Source organism: Puma concolor, chromosome E2, assembly GCF_028749965.1.
Source record: "Puma concolor isolate L17-30 chromosome E2, mPumCon1.1.hap2, whole genome shotgun sequence".
Taxonomy (NCBI): domain Eukaryota; kingdom Metazoa; phylum Chordata; class Mammalia; order Carnivora; family Felidae; genus Puma; species Puma concolor.
The window spans coordinates 1,842,570-1,860,974 of record NC_141681.1 but is presented as its reverse complement, the minus strand read 5'-3'; the positions used below and the strand labels follow the sequence as shown (position 1 = coordinate 1,860,974).

The 18,405-nt window shown below is 66.0% G+C and overlaps 3 protein-coding genes across 4 annotated transcripts in view; 2 read left to right on the top strand and 1 right to left on the bottom strand.

Annotated features, from left to right (window-relative positions):
* ZC3H18 (zinc finger CCCH-type containing 18) overlaps positions 1–1,802 on the top strand; it is a 59,729-nt gene extending 57,927 nt beyond the window's left edge. For both annotated transcript variants that reach the window (XM_086688717.1, XM_086688718.1), the window contains 2 exons: positions 156–252; positions 872–1,802. In XM_086688717.1, the coding sequence (XP_086544843.1) occupies positions 156–252; positions 872–1,085 (311 nt within the window). In that variant the 3' untranslated portion in view covers positions 1,086–1,802. The remainder of the gene's footprint in view (positions 1–155; positions 253–871) is intronic.
* Positions 1,803–6,126: 4,324 nt separating this feature from the next.
* On the top strand, positions 6,127–7,860 carry IL17C (interleukin 17C). Its single transcript, XM_086688715.1, has 3 exons — positions 6,127–6,282; positions 6,595–6,923; positions 7,260–7,860. The coding sequence occupies exons 1-3, from the start codon at positions 6,280–6,282 to the stop codon at positions 7,519–7,521; spliced, it is 594 nt and encodes a 197-aa protein (XP_086544841.1). The 5' UTR covers positions 6,127–6,279; the 3' UTR covers positions 7,522–7,860.
* Positions 7,861–9,160: 1,300 nt separating this feature from the next.
* Positions 9,161–17,906, bottom strand: CYBA (cytochrome b-245 alpha chain). The gene is made up of 6 exons (XM_086688716.1): positions 17,761–17,906; positions 12,716–12,785; positions 12,075–12,149; positions 11,794–11,877; positions 11,225–11,306; positions 9,161–9,432 (listed from the first exon to the last, which is right to left on the bottom strand). The coding sequence occupies exons 1-6, from the start codon at positions 17,816–17,818 to the stop codon at positions 9,217–9,219; spliced, it is 585 nt and encodes a 194-aa protein (XP_086544842.1). The 5' UTR covers positions 17,819–17,906; the 3' UTR covers positions 9,161–9,216.
* Between the last annotated feature and the right edge of the window lie 499 nt (positions 17,907–18,405).

The following is an 18,405-nucleotide window of genomic DNA, read 5'->3' as shown; positions in this document are numbered from 1 at the left end:
CCTCTGCCCCTTGCCTCTCCCCTTGAGCTGCCACAGCTCTGGAATGGGGCCGCCGGCGTGCGGGAAGCCCACCGGCCCCGTCCGCATGCACCACCCCGTGCCGCTGGCTCACGCATCATCGAGACTGAGGTCTCACCTCGTCCCGTGTCGTCCAGGTTCTCGGGACCGCAAGTCAGGTGGGAGGCTCGGCTCCCCGAAGCCAGAGCGGCAGAGAAGCCAGAATTCTAAGGCACCCGTGGCCCCCCCAGACCGGTGAGTGCCCCACCCCTGCCCTGGGCACACCGTGTAGGTGCTGTCGCCGCAGGGTCGGCTAGCCGGAGCTTCCCTGCCCAGGTGGAGGCCAGCAGAGCCAACCCCACAGCGGGTCCTAGAACGAGGGGGCCCCGGGGCACCAGGCTTTCTGGCGCCAGCTCCTGCCGCCTTCCCCGTCGGCCCCGCGAGCAGGAGCAGAGATTGGCTTCCGCCAGGAAACCGGCCGCCTAGCCCCTTCCCGCACCCCACTACACCCTCAGGCCGGAGGTCCGGATGGGTGCACGCTCAGTTATCCGCACAGCCCCCACCCGCCCCGGCCCTCGGGGCTCCTCCCGAGTCAGCGTGGGCTTCTCCCCACCACGAGGAGGCAGTGGTGGGACAGGTCGGCAGGTTCCAGGCGAGCCCCAGACGCTGTGTCCCCTCCACCCCACGACCCAGGGCCCCTCCCACGGCGGCCGGGCTGGAGCGAGCACTGCCGGCCGGAAGCCCACCTGTCTCCACGGCCGCCAGTGCCCAGCGGGCCCCGTCCACCTCGGGAGGCCCACGGCGTGGGGGGGCTGGGGGGACGGCGCTCCGACCCTCTGACGGCCTCTCCCCCCAACCCGCCCACCCCCCGCAGGAAGCGCCAGCTGTCACCCCAGTCCAAGAGCTCCAGTAAGGTCACGAGCGTGCCCGGCAAAGCCTCAGACGCCGGCGCTGCCGCCGCTGTCTCCACCGGCACCAAATCAGGGAAGGCCAGCACGCTGTCGCGGCGCGAGGAGCTCCTGAAACAGCTCAAAGCCGTGGAGGACGCCATCGCTCGCAAGCGGGCCAAGATCCCCGGGAAGGTGTAGGGGCCCCGCGGGCTCGGCCCCCCGCCCCCCCGCCAGAGTTAGAGACTCTCGTGTTTTTATAAATAGGGTAAGCACAGCCTTCTCGGATTTTGAAGTTAACGTCTAATTTTGGCTGTGATTCTTTTTAAAAATTAAAAAAGAAAAAAAAAGTTTCTCAGCTGGAAAAGAAGCCACACACACGTAACGAAGATGATGCCGAATCCCGGTCTCCTCCCCGGCAGACCAGACCGAACCAGCCCCGGCCCAGAGCAGAAGTCCCGAGAGACAGGCAGGCCGGCCGGCCGGCCGGCGGCGGCAGGAGCAAGAACTCGGCGTCAGTTTTATGTAAATTATAAGTCCCAGGCGCCCAGTTCCGCCTGCCCGGGTCTTCCCTGCCCTCTGCCAGCCAGCCCGCCCTGGGCCGGCCCTCTGCCCGCGCTCCTCCCCGCCCCGGGGTCCCGGGAGCACCTGCTCCTTACTGGCCTCCTCCCTGCCCCGCCGCCCCCAGGGTCAGAAAATAGATATATATTCTTGACTGAAGTCCGATTGGGAAATACTTCCTGTCTTTTATTTTAAGCATCAGATTGTTTTAGTTGATTTAAAAAGGAAAAAAAAAATATAGAAAAGACCAAAAAAAAAAAAAAAAAAAAAAAAAGACCGAGGGTGTTGTTGGGCGTCTGTCTAATGTGGAGGGTCTTTTTTTGAGGGGTCTCCTAAAATAAAGTATTTTGATAAGCAGCCGTCTCGCCCCGGTGGTGATTACGTGGACCCGGGCCCCCACTGTCGCCTGTCCCACGGCGCCCGCCGGGCCCACCTGGCAGGTTAGCGGCCTCCAGCTGCTGGAGGCTGGGGACACGGGGGCCCCCCCCGGGTGGGGCACCTCGTGTCCTCGGGGGGGACCTGGCCCCGGCAGGGCTTCGTGAACACTCCAGCCAGCCGGTGGCTGCGTTTCCCCAAGGTGGATCTCGGGGCGGAGAGGCCAGGAGGGACAACCGTCAGGGCTAGGCCGGCCCTGCCCGGAAGCTGTTGTGCAGTCGGCGGAGTGACCGCGCCCCCGGGTGTGCTGAGCTGAGCGGAAGACGTCCCGCCGCGGAGCACAGGCGGACCGTGAGGTCTGAGCGAGGCTGTGCTCACGCTCTCCCCTGGGGAGCCCCATCGGGGCCAGGGCCACGGAGCGGGGACGCCTTCTGGTGTGGATTAATCTCGCAGAGGAGTGCCGTGGCCTCGGGGCGCCCCCACGTCGCGGTGCCCTCCCGCCCCCAGGCTGCTTTGAAACAAGGTCTCAGGTGCTGCGCACGCCCTGGAGCCCGTGCTGCCGTCCCCGTCCTGGTGCTGGGGGGCGCTTCACGGTGCCCGGGTCGGGAGCTGGGTCCAGCACCGGTGCGCTCGGGTGCTCGGCCCCAGGGCTGGCTGGCTGTCAGAGCGAGGGGCCCGGTGGGGGGGTGTACTGCCAGACCGGCCACGCCACCAAGCGTCCCGAGCAGGTCATGCTCCTGTTTCCGTCCACATCCTGTGGGAATTGGGATTCCTCTCCCGACACGGTGGCCTCGATTACGTGTCGCGGCAACTTTCCAAAGCTTATCCGGTTTGCCATCGGGTCAAAGCCAGGTTCGGAGAGAACTCCCATCCTCTGAGTAGGTGGCCTTCCGGGACACAAAGCCAGAACCCGGGACAGCTTGGGGGCCAGCCTGTCCCGACGTGCGCTGTGCCCCTGGGCTGCCGGACCCCGCGACCGGCCGGCGGTGATAGCCGCTGTGAAGCCGGGAGCCCCCAGGGGAGCCCACCACCCAGCCGTGCGCGCTCCCCTCCTTGCCCCGCCGCCCTGACCCGGCTCAAGCCAGAGCCCTGGGGTCCGCTCCACCCCAGCCTGGTCGAAACTGACAGTTTGGAACTTGCCGTCTGGGCTCATGGCTCCTCTTGGCTAGACTTAGCAGGTGCCTGTCCGGGGAAGGGTAAGAGCCGCACCCCAAGCCAACCCTCCCCCGCCCAGTCTGGTGGAAAGAACATTCCGGGCCGGGCGTCTGGGAAAAGGAAGGCCTCTGTTATGTAATGGGTCCTCGGGCATCCTTGCCTCCAGGGAACACGATGGCTGAGATCCCGGCTCGTGTGGTTAACGTGTAAAACAGTGGGGATGATGAAGGGTCGTCCCTCCACTTCCGTGTCTGTCCCCTAGGCCGCCCCCCGTGTCCAGGTACAGTCTTCACAGCTAGGGGGGCCCTGCCACGTGACACGTGCTGACCTATCCCCTCCGACGCCTGCCTGCCTCTCCTCCCACCCGAGGGCCTTTGCACATGCTGCTTCCCGTTCTGGGAACTCTGACCTCACTCACCGCTCACGCTTCCTCCGGCCACTCAGACCAGGCCTGCCCCGTCCCCTCAGCCACCCCCGCAGCACCCCGGGGGGCCCTCCCGCCTTCCTCCCCCAGCCAGCCTGCCCCTGCGCCAAGCCCCCCTGCCCTCTCTGCTCCTCTCTCTCAGGCGGATGAAGGCAAGACGGAAGGGTTTTATTTTCTAATTTGTATTTTCGTCACTGAAACGTGAAATACAATCTCCAACGTCATGAGCGAAGACGGGCTAACGTGGCAGCTCGGTCTGGTGAAAATGCAGTTTCTGTGGGTTTCCCGCTGGTCGTTCACAGCAGCCCCCCTGCAGTCATCACGTCTCGGCTGGACATGCCCTCCTGCACCCTCCCCTGTACCCAGTTCCCCCGGACCTCCACCTCCTGCTCCCGCCCCTCCCCTGCTCTCCCTACACCCAGCCTCCCCCCCGGTGACCGTTGCCACCAGCCCACAGGCGGCCTCGCTCAGCAGGAGGGGCTCAGCCTGTGGTGCTCAGGGTGTCAGAGCTGAAGGAGGCCTGTGTTCCAAGGGGCATGGTTTGAGGGTGGGGCCTTCTGGGACACCGCCTCCGGGATGCCCTCCGACTTCCTCTGGTGGTGCCTTTCCAGTCTTGCCCAACCCAGGACTTCTGTGCTTGCCTCAGCCACCCGCAGGAATGAGGTGCCACCTGGGCCCCCGCCCTGCATCCATGCAACCTTGATGTCAGGCTGGCCAGGACCCCCGGCCCCCCCGGGCCCTTCCCCTGCCCCTGGTCCCCTTGAGCAGCGTCTACCCCCGGAACTGGCTGTCAGGACCACGGGGAACAGTGCTGGGTGGCCCTGGTGTCACAAAGCGGGGGGAACGCACAGCCTGGCCCCCGGTTCCTCCACTGGACGCGGTGCCCACCCAGTGGGCCGTTCGGAAAAGACACACAAGATGCTGACACGCATCTCGCGGGGGGCTGGTGTGGGCAGGGGGCAAGGCTGGGGCCTCGCGGGTGTGGACCCCCCTGGCAGCCACGGCATATTCTTCAGTTCATAAAGGAGACCCGCGTGCATGTGTAGCCAGACCCCCCTGGCCAAAGGGCAGCGAGAGCCCTGCACACGTTGCACCTCCACCCCGCCCCCCCCCGCCAGCCTCCGGGCCGGGGTCAATCTGCCAGCGCCCCGCGACTGGGGCGCCGTCCCCCCACTCTCCTCCCTGGGGACCCGGGCTCAGCCCCTTCCCCCCGTTCTGCGGCACTTATGGGACGCCGAGGCGCCAGGGGCAGCTGTGTGCCGGGGCCGTGGCAGGTGCGCCACCCCACTGTCCCTGCCCTCAAGGGAGGAGACCCCCGAGCACCCCTGCAGGTGCAGGAGGCAGCCGTCGGCTCTGCCCGAGGAGGCTCTTCCTGGAGAGCTGGCCTGGGCTGACACACAGAGCACAGCAGCCAGCATCCGCCCTGCAGAGGCGGTCACGGGCTCAGCGGTGTCCCCCCCACAAAATATGTCCACGTCCTGGCCCCGGTGCCTTTGGAGAACGTGCCCTTATCCAGGAAAAGGGTCCTGGCAGATGCAGCTATGGTAAAGGCCTTGAGATGGGATCCTTCTGACTGAGGTGAGTGTCCTCACGCAGAAGGCGAGATGGGGGCACAGGGGAGGGGCCGTGTCATGGCCGCAAGCCAAGGGACCCTGAGAATCAGCAGCAGCCAGGAGAAGCGACAGGAGGTGGGACGGGTCCTCCCTCGGAGACCCCAGATGCCACTTACCCTGCCGACAATGTGATTTCAGACCCCGGCCTCCAAACTGTGGGAACAAATTTCTGCTATCGTAAGCCCTCAGTGTGTGGTACTTTGTCGAAGCCGCTCTAGCGAACTAATACAGGTGGTGATCTCCCCATTGCGGGAGGTATGCAAGCAGAGGGCTGGGGCGCTGGAGGGAGGACCAGCCCTGGGGACTCAATGCATCCATCCCTCCATCGGAAGCAGCATTTCCTCCAGGCCAGCGAGGGACAAGGGTCTCCCTTAACCCTGTCCTGCTCCCCGGGACACAGGCCCAGCAAGCCCACTGACAGGTGCAGACGCCAGGAGAGCCCTCCTCCCTCAAGGGGTCTCCGCGTCCCTGGAGTCTCGGGGTGGCGCCTGCCTGGTGCGGATGCTGGCCACTGCCCGCATGTGGGCAGACGGGGTCCTGGGACGGCAGGTGATGCCCTCCCGCCACCCTCAGACCCTATTCAGCTGGGGGACGCTTCAGATTCTGATATGAGGGACCAGGACACACAGGGCCCTGGGTCTTGGTGGGTGACCAGGGGACCCGGGGGGTGGTGTCCAAACCCCAGCCATTCAAAGCTTCACCAGACCACCTCCCACTGTCCTTTCCAGGGTAACAAAGGCGCCCGGTGCTGTCACCCCACAGCCCCACGGCCCAGCTCCTGGAGCGCCTTCTGGAATGTCTCCCACCTGTGCAGGAGGGGGCGGGCACCGATGCCCCTCCTGGAACGTTGGCTACAAACAGGACCGACCTCGCGTCCACAACCTGGGGGACCGGCCCCCGAGGAGCTCCGTGCGGCGCTGTGAGTGACGGAGGCCACCCCGGCTGCCCGGCCCACGGCTCCCCGTGGCCAAAACGTCCCGGCCCGTCCATCGGCAGTGGCCAGCCTGGGGCAGGGTCCCTCCGGGCGGGGGGGGAGGGAGAGGAGGAGGGGGGTGGGCACGGGCCCGCCCTGGGCGGGGAGGAGACAGGGGCACCCACCGGGAGGGGAGGAGGAAGCTCAGCGGGCACTTCCCCGGGAGGAAGCGGCCCGGATTTCCCCCAGGTGTGGCTGGAGGTATAAAGGGCGCCGGGAGCCGGGAGGCTCCAGGACCGCAGCGGGTGCACCTGCCTCTTGCAGCCCAGCGCCGCTGCCGCCGCCGCCGCCACCATGGTGAGCCGCCGCGTCTCCCCACGCCCCCACCTGGGCGGGGCCCCCTGGCCCTGAAGGGCTGGCGGCTTCCCGCCCCCACTCGGAGGACGTTGGGATGGGGTCCAGGAAGCCCCCCAAGGCTGGGGACAGGAGGCAGCCGGGCCCCAGGAGCTCTGGGGAGCCCGGGCTGCAGGGCTAGCCCCAACTTGGGAGAGAGGGCTGTACCCCGTCTTTCCACAGGAAATAGGGCAAGCCGGGGCGGGGGGCGGGGGGCGGTGAGTGCCCCCTTCCCTGGGCGCCCCCTGACCTGACTCCCCAATGCCTACCCGCCAGCTCCTCCCTGGCCTCTTGCTTCTGTTCTGGACACCTGCCAGCCTGGCCCGCCACGGCCCCCAGCTCTGGGGGGGCCCCCACGCCCACGGGACCCCACGCTGCTACTCGGCCGAGGAGCTGCCTCTGGGCCAGCCCCCGCCGCATCTGCTGGCTCGAGCCGCCAAGTGGGAGCAGGCTTTGCCTGTAGCCCTGGTGTCCAGCCTGGAGGCGGGGGGCCGCAGGAGGCGGCACGACGGCCCCCCCGCTGGGACCCAGTGCCCGGTGCTGCGTCCTGAGGACGTGCTGGAAGCCGGCATCCACCAGCGTTCCATCTCCCCCTGGAGATACCGGTGAGGGCCGGGGGGGGGGGGGGGGGCGCCCTGCGTGCTGGGGTCCCCGCTCCGTGCTGCTGGGCCATCCCCACCCCCCTCTGAGCCTCAGCGTCTCCACCTGTTAGATGGGACGGTCACCCCCAGGCCGGGCGGGTGGGGCCCCATCAGCGGGGCGCCTCCTTGCCGCTGTGGTGGGCAAGAGTCCGTCCCGGCTCGGTGGCCAGGGACGCCCGGGGGAATGCCGAGGTCCGCACCTGAGCCCCTGCAGGGGTGGGCGGGTGGGGGGCGCTGGGCCGGGGAGAGGGGGAGGGGAGGGGGCTCGCTCACCAGGCCCCGTCCCGTCTGTCCCCGCAGCGTGGACACGGACGAGAGCCGCTACCCGCAGAAGCTGGCCTTCGCCCAGTGCCTGTGCAGGGGCTGCGTCAGCGCCAGGACGGGCCGCGAGACGTCGGCGCTCAACTCGGTGCCGCTGCTGCAGAGCCTGTTGGTGCTGCGCCGCCAGCCCTGCTCGCGGGAGGCCACGGGGCTGCCCACGCCCGGGGCCTTCTCCTTCCACGCGGAGTTCATCCGCGTGCCCGTCGGATGCACCTGTGTCCTGCCCAGGTCGGCTCGGTGAGCCCTGGCCTCGGCCGGCGTCGCCTGCGCCCCCCCCCCACCCCGCGCTGGACAGTCGGGGGGCTCTTCCGGGAGGGCCCCCCTATTTATGGGTATTTATTGCTTATTTATTTGCCCCACGGGGTCCCCGGGCAGGTACCGAGGCTCCGGGCCTCGGGGCTGAGGAACGACGGCGGACGCCACGCCCCGAACGGTTGTGTCCCCCGTGCCTGGAGGGTGACTCTGCTGCTGGGGCCCATCTCGAGACTCGGTTTACCCTTTCTGCAAAAACACTTGGGCTGGAAGGACTCTTTGTCTTCTTCTAGAACTTTCTTAAACAACACGAACGGTGTTCTGATGACGCCTCCGTCTCGGTGTTCCCCCCGGGGCTCCCCTCACACCCTCCCTGGACTCACGCTGCTCCCGGCCCCCCAAGCTTCCCCTCCCCAGCCCCCCAGAGGAAGAGGTACCCCTGTATCTCCGAAACAACTATTTTAAGTGTCAACGCGTCGTTAAATTGACAAACGTCCCCCAGAGCACACTGTGGGAGGGCAGAGGGTGGTGGTTGAAGGCACCCCCCCCCTCACCCCTGCCTGGCCCTCGGCACCCGGCTGGTCCCGCAGGGGCAGCCGCCGGCCCTAGATTCTCGTGTCCTCCCAGGAAGGTCCCAAGGTTGTCCACTTGGGAGATGTGCTTTGACACGGGTGTGCCCTGCTGGCCCTAGCAGGGCCTTGGCACCTGAGGGGCTCCCATTCTGGCCGTCTTGTGGCCAGGCCCTCCTCCACCAAGGGGACTCCCCCTCTGCCCCACAGACAGCGTCTGAGGGAACTCCTGGGGGAGTCCGCTCAGGGGGACACATCTCCGGCGTCTGAACGTCCCCTCCGGCCCCGCCAGAGAACTAGGCGGATCCGAAGGCCAGAGATCCTAGGCGGATCTCGCTGCCTGGACAGCCCTGGGGCTTCGGCCCCCCAGCAGGGACCTGGCAGAGCCCGGCAGCCCTGAGGCCAGCCACCCCAGCCTCCTGCAGAGCGTCCTGGCTCACAGCGTGACTACGCAGGTCATGGCCGGGGGCGCTCGGTGTGTGGCCTCAGCAGGTGTGGAAAGGGGTCCCGGGCAGCTCTGGCTCGGCTACACCCCCCCTCAGAGCCTCAGTTTCCCCAAACTAAGGGGTGACTGCCGTAGGGGCTGCAGGGCTCTTTTCAGAAGCTCCCTGATGGATGGACCACTTTCACCCCCGATCAAGGTCCGCTGTGTTCAAACAAGCCCGCGGGAGATGTTCGGGGTGATCTTTGTGTGGGGTCTGAAGGACACTCTGCCCGTGGGTGGCCACACCAGTTGTCGGCTGGTGAGGGAGTGAAGGCCCCGGGGAGGGGGGAGGGGGGAGGGGCTTCCAAACTGAGGGTCCAGGAGGCCCAGAGGCCACCTGAGCAGGGACCAGCCTTGCAGTAGAGGGAACAGCCTGTGTCTGGGGGGCAAGGGGCATCCCTGTGGCTGGAGTGGCAGGAGGGGGCGGGGGGGGGCGACATCCGTCCTGGGCTGTGGGTTCAGTGAGGACAGGCGGGGGTGGGGGAGGCAGGGGGGCGGGAAGCGCCCATCCTGGATTTATTTATGCAGAAGGCAGAGCTGGGATTGGGTGTGGTGTGCACACGGGGAGTCAGGGAGCCTGCTCTCCATGGTTTAGTTTGGGAGCCACGCAGGGGACCGCCGGAGACGCCCGTCACACGACCTCGTCGACCACCGGGACCGGGTTCTCCTGAGGGCCGCCGGAAACGCCTGCGGCTGCCGCGGCCTCCTCCTCGCTGGACTTCTTTCGGGCCTCGGCCGGGGGCCGGGGCGGGGGGTTGCTGGGCGGCTGCTTGATGGTGCCCCCGACCTGCGGCCGCTCCTTGGGCTTGGGCTCGATGGGGGTCCACTGCTCTCCGTGGAAGGCTGCCTGCAGGACGCAGAGAAGCCGGGTCACAGATGGACTGCCCTGGCCCCCCGGAGGCCAGCTCTGCCCCGCCCCCGGGAACTGGGCAGGACCCACATGTGAACCCACTAAGTCCAGAGTGACAGCCAGGACCCCGGACTCCAGCTGCTTCGTTATGGGGTGGGGGACCCTGAAAGCGGGGCAGGGCGAGTGGAGGCCACTCCTAGGCACAGGCTCCAAGCCGGGGCTGGCCCCAACCAAGGCTGGGGCAGGGCAGGAGGCAGGCCTTTGTATCACACAATGTCTGGCAGGCCGGGCGTCTGCGAGGAGTGAGGGGCCCAGGAGGGCAGCCGAGGGGGGCGGGGGAGGGGGGCGGGCCCTTTCTGCCCTGGAGCCTCCCCAGGGGCACCAGCCACGGTGAAGACTCCAGACTCTGGCTGAATGCAGACTCCTGGGCCCCGGGGCCCTACGGCAGACCGGGACGGCCTGGGAATGTATGCTTTCCATCTGTACCCCACAATCCTCGATGGATAATAAACTGTGGCTTCACATCACTCATGAAGCAGAAGAATAAATGTCCCACCTCCGGACTTAAAACTAGCACATCCCCCCTGAAAAGTAAACCACACTGCCGATACGAGAGAGTGCAGGCAAATGTGGTTTGCAGGGGAGGGTGGAGGGGGGGAGGCAGGGGCGGGGCGGGGGGGGGGGGGCAGGGAAAATGCACAAACCAGAAAGTGGACACAGGTGAACCTCTGCTCGTCCGCCCAGGGAAGGATTTCACAAAGTTAACAGACCCTTAAGGGGGGCGGGGGGAGCATTCAGCGTCAGACGCTCCCTCCCAAAGCCTCCACGATTAAAACATACACAAGATTCCCCCAAATTAGTAAGGAACAGACGAAAGAGCCATGGGAAGATGGGCAAGTGACACGAACAGGCCCATTCCGAGAGGAAGGAAGGTCAGACAGGAGTCGAAAGCGGTCGTGGCCCGGCGCACCGGCGGTCAGGCGGGGTGGGCGTGTCCTGCGGGTGACCTCTGACCCAGCAGTTCCGCTGCTGCGGGTCCTTGAGGGGCCGGCCGCGTGTGGAGGGTCCGGGGCTGGATGCGGGCGACGCCACGACCGCAGTGGCGAGAGCGGCCGGCCGGCCGGCCGGCAGGAAGGGCTCTCTAGCGGGAGCACGGGGCGGGCGGGAACGGCCCACAAAACGGTCAGAGCCCAGACGTCACGCCGCCCCGTCCCAAAGAACACGTGCGAACACCAGCGTAGTCATCCAGCAGAGAGATCGGGAGCACCTGCCCCGGAGCCTGTGTGGGAGGACCGTCCACGGCCGCCCGCCGCCCTTCTACAAAGACAGCCTGACCACGGGGCCTTCGCACGCGTCCCAACCAGGCAAACCCGATGGGGCAGCTCTGGAAAATGTCCGCGTGGCATCGGCACCCCTAACGAGCTCCGAGGAAGCGCTCCTGACGGCGCCCCAAGTCGGAGCAAGGATGGTTTGGACGAGAGAAGAGTGACGATGATGCCAATCCGGTTGGGCCCTGGCTGGCCGTGTGACCCGGGCCAGCCACGTCACCTCTCTGAGTTTCTACTTCCTTGTCTGTAAAGCGGGGCCCTCGCCACCCACCTCGGAGGGCCGAGGTGTAGACAAAGGAACCAGCACGCTTTATACGTGCCATACGTGGCGACTACGGTCGTCAGGACCCCGCCCCGGCACAAGCAAGGACACGGGCTCGGCCTTGGCTCTGCCTGCACAGCTGGCTTTGGGGACGGGGGTGGCACGTGCCAGGGGGCGAACCACAGGGGATGCCACTCACCAGCAGATAGATGCTGCTCGCGATGGCCAGGCAGGCTGTCCCCAGGATGGTGGCAAGCAGGAAGCCGGCAGGTACCGAGAGCCTGGGGAGGGGTGGCGGGGAGGTGAGAGGGGGTCTGCGGCCCCAGGCCTTGGCCTCAGGACGGGGCCAACTGTAGGTGTGCGGGCCCCGGGACCCTGCACGGAGGACACACCCAGTCCTGCCCGAGGCTGGGTCCCGTAACCTGCTCTCTGCTTCCGCTGGTACCTTAGCAACTCTCGGGGTGCTGGCGCTTGGCCCCCGCCACCATGCCAGAAGGAAGCCGTGTAACAGCGGGGGCCTGTGTTTGCAGCCTCCCCGGCCGTTAAGCCCCAGACACTGGCGCGGGGCCGTGAGCGGGGCCGCCCGGGAGAGCCGGTCGGCTCGGACCCTATTCTTGATTCAAGCTGCGGAGGGTGGAATAAGTCCTTATGCAGCATGAGGTGACACACACAGGTGTGGGGAGCCTCTGGCAGGACCCAGGACCCGGGCTTTGGTCTGGAAAAGTCTCTGACTCGGTGGAAGCCAGGTGGGTGTGGGAACTTGCTCACCCCAGGTGCAGGATGGCCCGGACGTAGTAGTTCCTGGAGAGAGGTCCCAACACCTTCACCACTTTGGTCAGGTACTTCTGTCCGCTGGGCACACGGGGAGAGAAGACAGACCGTGTCCTGCTCAGCAGCCCCCACCCATCCCACCCCAGCGTACCCCAGCTCCTCCCCCCCCAGGGACCGAGGGGCCGCGGAAGCCGGGCGCGCTCCGGCCTGCCTGCCCAGGAGGAGCAGCCTCCCCTGGTGGGTCGGGCCCGGCCCCCAGAGCAGGGCGGCACACTCACCATCTCTCCATGGTGGACCCCTTTCTCCTCTTCCCGCGGGGGTACTCCAGCAGGCAGATGAAGACACCCGCTACGCTGACGTGCCGTTAAGGAACAGCCGAGCTCAGCCCGGGGGCCAGAGTGAGCCCCCTGTGCCGACCAGAAAACAGAGAGGTGCAGCTGCTGCCTGGAGGTCACACAGCTGGGAAACAGCCGGGCAGGGTTTGGACAGGCCTGGCCACTCTGCTGCCCGTCCTGAGCCCTCGGTCCCCTGGCGCCTGCCTCGGCTGGCCGGTCACAGCCGGGCAGACCCCGGGCTGGCCAAGGGGGACAGCTGATAGAAAGGGGGACACAGAGGGGGTCCCCGGGATCCCCGAGGCCTCAGTGCCGGCCCTCGGGGCTGCTGGCACCTGCCAGCCCTCACCAGGCCTCGGGCCTCGGGCAAGTTGCCTCCCCGCCCCGAGCCTTGGCCTCGCGCGAACCGCGCATGAGCCGGATCCTGCCGACCCCGCCGCCGCTGAGGGGCTGAGGGCCCCAGGGCTGCGGCAGCATTCTGCCAACCGAGAAGTGCTGTGCTGTGCCCCCCGGGGGCGGCACCGTCCCCACCCCGAGCCCGGCAGCACCGCCCCGGCCGTGTCCCGGCATCTGCGGAGGCAGGATACATGGAGTATGCGCCGAACCACCAACTGGTGAACTGGCCGGCAGTGGCCACGATGCCCCCCGTGACAAGGACTGTGGGCAGAGGAGAGGCAGGTCAGCGGGGCTGGCGGCTGCAGGGGCTCCGGCCGCCTCTCCCTGTGGCCCCTCCCTCGGCGAGGCCACTGGTCCGTCACCCGTGCTCTGCTCCGCGACAACACGTCTGCCCGTGAAGGGGACACAGGCGGGCGTGGACCCCTAGAAGCAACATGTGAGCGGGGGCAGGGGCGACGGAGCAGCGGGAGCCGGTGGGTGGGGTCCGGACCATACCAGTCCCCGGGGCTCTGCCACCCCCTTGCCACCTCCAGCGTCTGCTCCTGTGGACAGCCGTGCCCGGCTGCTCTCCACCTCGATTCCAGCTGCGGGACCCGGGCACCCTGCCCCCACCCCCCGCAGCCGAATCCGTCAGTCTTCCTGTCTGCGGTCCTGCTTCCCGCCGGCTGCTCTGGGAGGCACAACCCGGATCTTTTCTCCCCCGGAATTACTTTTTGGCACCTTTTCTATTGTGATAACGTACACAGAACATGAAAGGTTCCATTTCAGCCATTTTAAAGTACACGGCTCGATGGGGCGCCTGGGTGGCTCCGTGGGTTAAGTGTCCGACTTTGGCCGAGGTCTCGATCTCGCACTCTGTGAGTTCGAGCCCCGTGTCGGGCTCTGTGTTGACGGCTCAGAGCCCGCCGGCTGCTCCGGATTCGGTCTCCCTTTCTCTCTGCCCCTCCCCCGCTCACACGCTGTCTCCCTCAAAAATATTTTTTTTTTTAATTTTTTAACGTTTATTTATTTTTGAGACAGAGACAGAGCATGAACGGGGGAGGGGCAGAGAGAGAGGGAGACACAGAATCGGAAGCAGGCTCCGGGCTCCGAGCCATCAGCCCAGAGACCGACGCGGGGCTCGAACCCACGGACCGCGAGATCGTGACCTGAGCCGAAGTCGGACGCCCAACCGACTGAAAAATATTTTAAATAAACACTAAAATAAAACAAAGTACACGGCTCGGTGGCCTAAGTCCACACACCCTATTGTGCCCACCTGCAGAACTCCAGCAGCTTGCCGAGGGACGAGTCCGACGCAGGACAGTGTGCGGGCATGATCCGGACGACTTTACGGGCGCTCCCCACGTGCCCCCCTCCACCCCAGAAGCCCCCCGTGCCCCGTCCAGTCAGGGCCGGCCTCTGCGTCCGGCTCCTTCCGTTCAACAGCTTGTCAAGGCCGTTCAGGTGGCTTCCTGCCGTAGGTATCGACCACGACGGATTTCTCCACCCTCCCGCCTTTGGGACATTTTGCTTGCTTCCAGGTTTGTCCCGTTATGAATGAGCTGACACAGCGTTTAATAGTTTCCAATCGTTTGTAAGAGTTTTAACAGTTTCCACCAGTTCAAGCCGACAGCAAACCGACCAGCCTGGACTTGCCGCGGCCGATTCGAAGTTCCTCTTTCTCTCTAACAAGCCCCGTGTCACGTTTCCTGCCTCCAGCTACCTTGCTCAAACTTTAAATTTTACAATTTCTCTTCCCGGGTCACGTGTGGATTCCAGCTTACCCTCAGCCCCACCCACAGACCTCCCGTGGTGGTAAATGATAAATCATTCACCCTTCCAACCGGCCACAGCCTGGTCAGCGTTCTGGGCTCAGCGACACCCCCCGCCCTGCTGACGGGCATCCCTCGGGGGGTCCCCCGGGAGTCAGGCTTTCTCTGGGCACCTCAGATTTTATTCCACCGCCTTCTGGCAGTGATTGTCGATGATGAGTGTGTACTCGGCCTGACTCGGCCTGTACTTTTCTCCTCTGGTAAATGACAAGATTTTCTTTAATGGTCTGTATTTTCATTACAGCGTGTCCAAGAAGGGATCTGTTTTCCGCTATTCTGCGTTCTGCTTTCTCCTTCGATCTGAGACTCTCTGTTTCTGCAAAACGCTCACCCGTTACCCTTGGGTGTTGCCTCCCTGTGTCCTTCCTTCGGAGCATGACTGTCTTACCTGGGGACCTGCCGCCACCCGCGGGGCGGGTCCCCCCCCATCCACCAGACCCCTCCCCCCAACCTGCTTCCCATGGGGGTCCCCTGCCCCGCCCACCCTGCCCACAGGGCAGGTCTCCCCGCACCACTGCGCACGGCTGGCCTCTATTTAATAACCCATCCGTGTCTCTGGGCTGCGAGCGCGAGGGTCCCCCAGCCCCGTCTTACGGGCCCCTAACCCTCTCGTCTTTAGATAGCGTTCAATTCATCCACTGACCTGTAGCGACTTTATTTCTTGACATCCTGCATTAGCTCACTTTCTACACTGTCCTGTTTTTGCTGTGTAATTCTCTATTCCTTTCCCTCCTTGAACAGTTGTGCCCGCAGTCGTGGGCGTAAACACGCGCTCACATTCGCGTGTCTTCCAGAAGGCACCGCAGCCCCAGCCCCTGGAGGTGTGTGTGCTGCCTCTCCCCGGGCCGGGGCTTCCTCCCACGGCGGGCGCGTGCGGGCTGCTGGCGGGGCCTGCCTTCCTGCAGCGGTCAGGGACAGACGTCCTTGCAGGGAAGTTACACACTGGCCTCTGCTGGGGGCCTCCGGGTCTCTCTAGTCCTGGATCCGGTTCATCGGAATGTCCCGGTCCAGCACAGGGTAGGGGGGACGCAGCCCTTCCCACACACAGCGCAGGCCTGGGGTTCCGGGGTTTTGCCTCGTTGGTGACTTGTTCCAACCCTGGCTGCAGGTGGCAAGCGTCCTCGGAGGGGACCACTTCCTACTCCGTCCCTTGTGCAGGTGGGCCTCCCCAGCCGGGTCCAGTCACGTAGCCCAGAATCGTCCGTGTCCACGCAGAGGCCCTGAAACCCCACCGAGTGAGAGTCGAAGCCCCTGACGGTGTCGCTGTTCTCCGGGCCCCCCCTCCTTCGGCCCCCGGACACCACCTTGAAACCTCACTCTGCTTTTCCAGCCCGCAGATTTCCTACTCCTGTGCTGAGCTTTGCTACACATTAACCACGTGTGCTTGCCCGGCGGCAGCGTGCGGGGTGGGGGCTGGAACAGGGCACTCAGCACACTTGTCTTGGGTGCCTCGTCCCCCCTCCTGAGCTGCAGTTTCGCTGCCTGCCATCAGCAAGAGGGGAGCAAAGACACGGGTGACCCACCAGGACGGCAGGGCTGCTCCGTCACCCACCAAGGCTGACAGAGCCCTAGTAAGTACAGGACGCACCGGAACCGGGGAAGGTGAGGCCTCGGCTCTCGGGGGCCTTAGGGTCTTGTCGGGGGAACAGAAATACACATCGGAACTGGAACAGGGAACGTGACGGAAGGCCTGGGGCTACTTTACGTCCGGTGCTCCCCAAAGACTCCTCCAGGCTCGTGGCAATTTGAGCCGAGAAATGAATGGAAAAGCTAGCCGCCCACAGATGCTTCAGACAGAAGATGCCTCTTCAGCAAGGCACTTGGATCCGCTCAGGAGATCCGGGAACAGAAAGGAAGCAGGTGCCCTCGGAGCTCCGGAGCAGGGAGGGAGCTGGCGGGGCAGGGAAGGGGGCGGCCAGAAGTGGCTTCCGTTGTGTGTACCCGAAAGGTACCGAGGGCTTTGAGCAGCAGGTGACACGGTCTGGTCAGATGGGGCTTTCCACAATAGAAAAACCTGTGGGGTGTGCCTGCTGGTGGGTCTCGCCAGGCCCGAGGGGCCCCAGGGGGCTGAAGTTTATGCCGAGAAGAGAAGTCAACAAAGGGGGAGCCGGGGGACGGGAGTGCCCTGGGGGACCTTCTGACACACCGTCTTGTTTGATGACGAAGAAGGCTGAGCCCGGGCCTCGACCTCACAGTCGGCACAGTGGACGTGAACAGCGTGGGCCCGTGGCCCCCGTGGGCAGGTGTTAGCTAAGGCCAGGCCAGGCCAGCCTGCACGCAGTGGGCCTTCAGGGAATGGGGCCCCAGGGCCTAGAACCCTCTACTTCCTGGGAGGGTGGGAGTTGCAGGAAGCGGGTGAGGGTGGTCTGCAGTGGTCTATCTAGGGCGCCCTGTCCCACTGCCTGGGGACAGGGAGAAGCACCATCTAACTGAGCCACTCTGGAGGCCAAAAGCAGGGGTGACCTGCGCGGACGGGGAACAGACTGCTAGGCCCCGGGCCCCCATGTGCTCCTACAGTGTGGGGCTGGGGAGTCTACCTCCGACCCTTCCCTCCGCGGCCGGTCCCAGCTGAATGGTAGTGGGCTGAGACCCTCCTTGCGAGCACGTTCCCCCCCTGGGCACAGGCCCTTCCTGGGAGTGGCAGGTGCCAGGTGGGAGGGGCCAGGCAGGGCCAGAGCATCTGGGCCCACTCTTGCCTCAGACTCCGTCTGGGACTCAGCTTTACCCCACCCAGTCCTGAGAAGTTCCTGCTTTCGGTACAGGGCTGGGGTGCAGACCCCACCGCTCCTTAACCAGAGCTCTTGAGTACAGGGCCCGGCAGGGTGACTGGGGGCCCTGACCCCTTCCCCGGTCTCTCTGGGAGTTGAGCTGAAAGGGGGTCACTCTGGGGGTTTCCAGCCACCTTATGAAATCCCAGATGCCCTTCTGTGCACCTGGGGGCTGGGCCCCAGATGGAGAGCGGCTGCCACCCAGGACGCGAAGAGAGGGAGGCCCTTGCCATCGCTGGGCCAAAGCCCCCATCCAGGGCAGCGGCGGGGGGAGGGGGGTTTGGCGGACACCGACGTCCACATGCCGGGTTTTCCCAACCCTTGGGGGACAGTGACTCCCCGGAAACTACCAAGGACGAAAGGCCTCTTCCCCTGGCTGCAACTTCCTCTTTCAGTGTAGAGGTCCAGACGCGGATGGGGGGACTGAAGAGGGTACGGCTCGGGGGGGGGGGGGGGGGGGGGCAGGGGGCGGGGGTGGTCTCCGAACCCCCTCCGCAGGCAGAAGTCTCTGACTGCCTGCACCCTACCCCCACCCCTGGCCCGCCCCGCCCCGCCCCGCCGCTGCACGTACCCCACCCCCTTCCCTGCTTCAGTCCCCACTCTCGGAGCCCCCGCGGGGCCGGCCCGCAGCCCGAGGTCCCGGCGCACACTCACTCAGGCCGGACGCCAGCGCCTGCTCGTTGGCCCACATGGCCCACTCGATCTGCCCCATAGCGGCGGAGGCGACGACAGCTCGGCGGACTCCGCGGCAACACTGCGGCCCGCGCTCCCGCCGCCCGCCCCTCCCGAGGGCCGGCCCCGCCCCCGCCCCGCCCCCGGCGGCAGACCCCACCCCCGGCGGCTCCAGGCCCCGCCCCTCAGGGCAGAAGGGAGCCCCGTTGGGGCCGGACTCTTCCCCGCCCCCGGCCTCAGGCCCCGCCCCTCCAGGCAGGTGGGAGCTTCGCTCCGGCCCGCCGGCCTCCCACCGCTCGCCCCGACAGCGACAGCCCAGACCGGAGCAAAGGCGGGCGCTGCCTGTCCCGGGCCTTCCCCCTGGGGGGTTGTCCCCTGCAGGCCCAGCCAGCCCGCCTTCGGGCCCAGGCCTCCCGGCTCACTTCCTCCTTCCAGCTCCTTCCGGGCGCGCGCGGGCGGGGGAGGCCACCACTTTAACCGGCCAGCTCCATGTCCGAGCATCACGTGGGCTGCTTATGACCAGGGCGATGCCTGGCAGGCTGGGCCAGGGGGAGCAGGCTGTGAGGTGGGTGTACCTGCGGACGAAGGCAGAGGCACCCCAGAATGCTCCGCCTCTCCTTGGAGCTT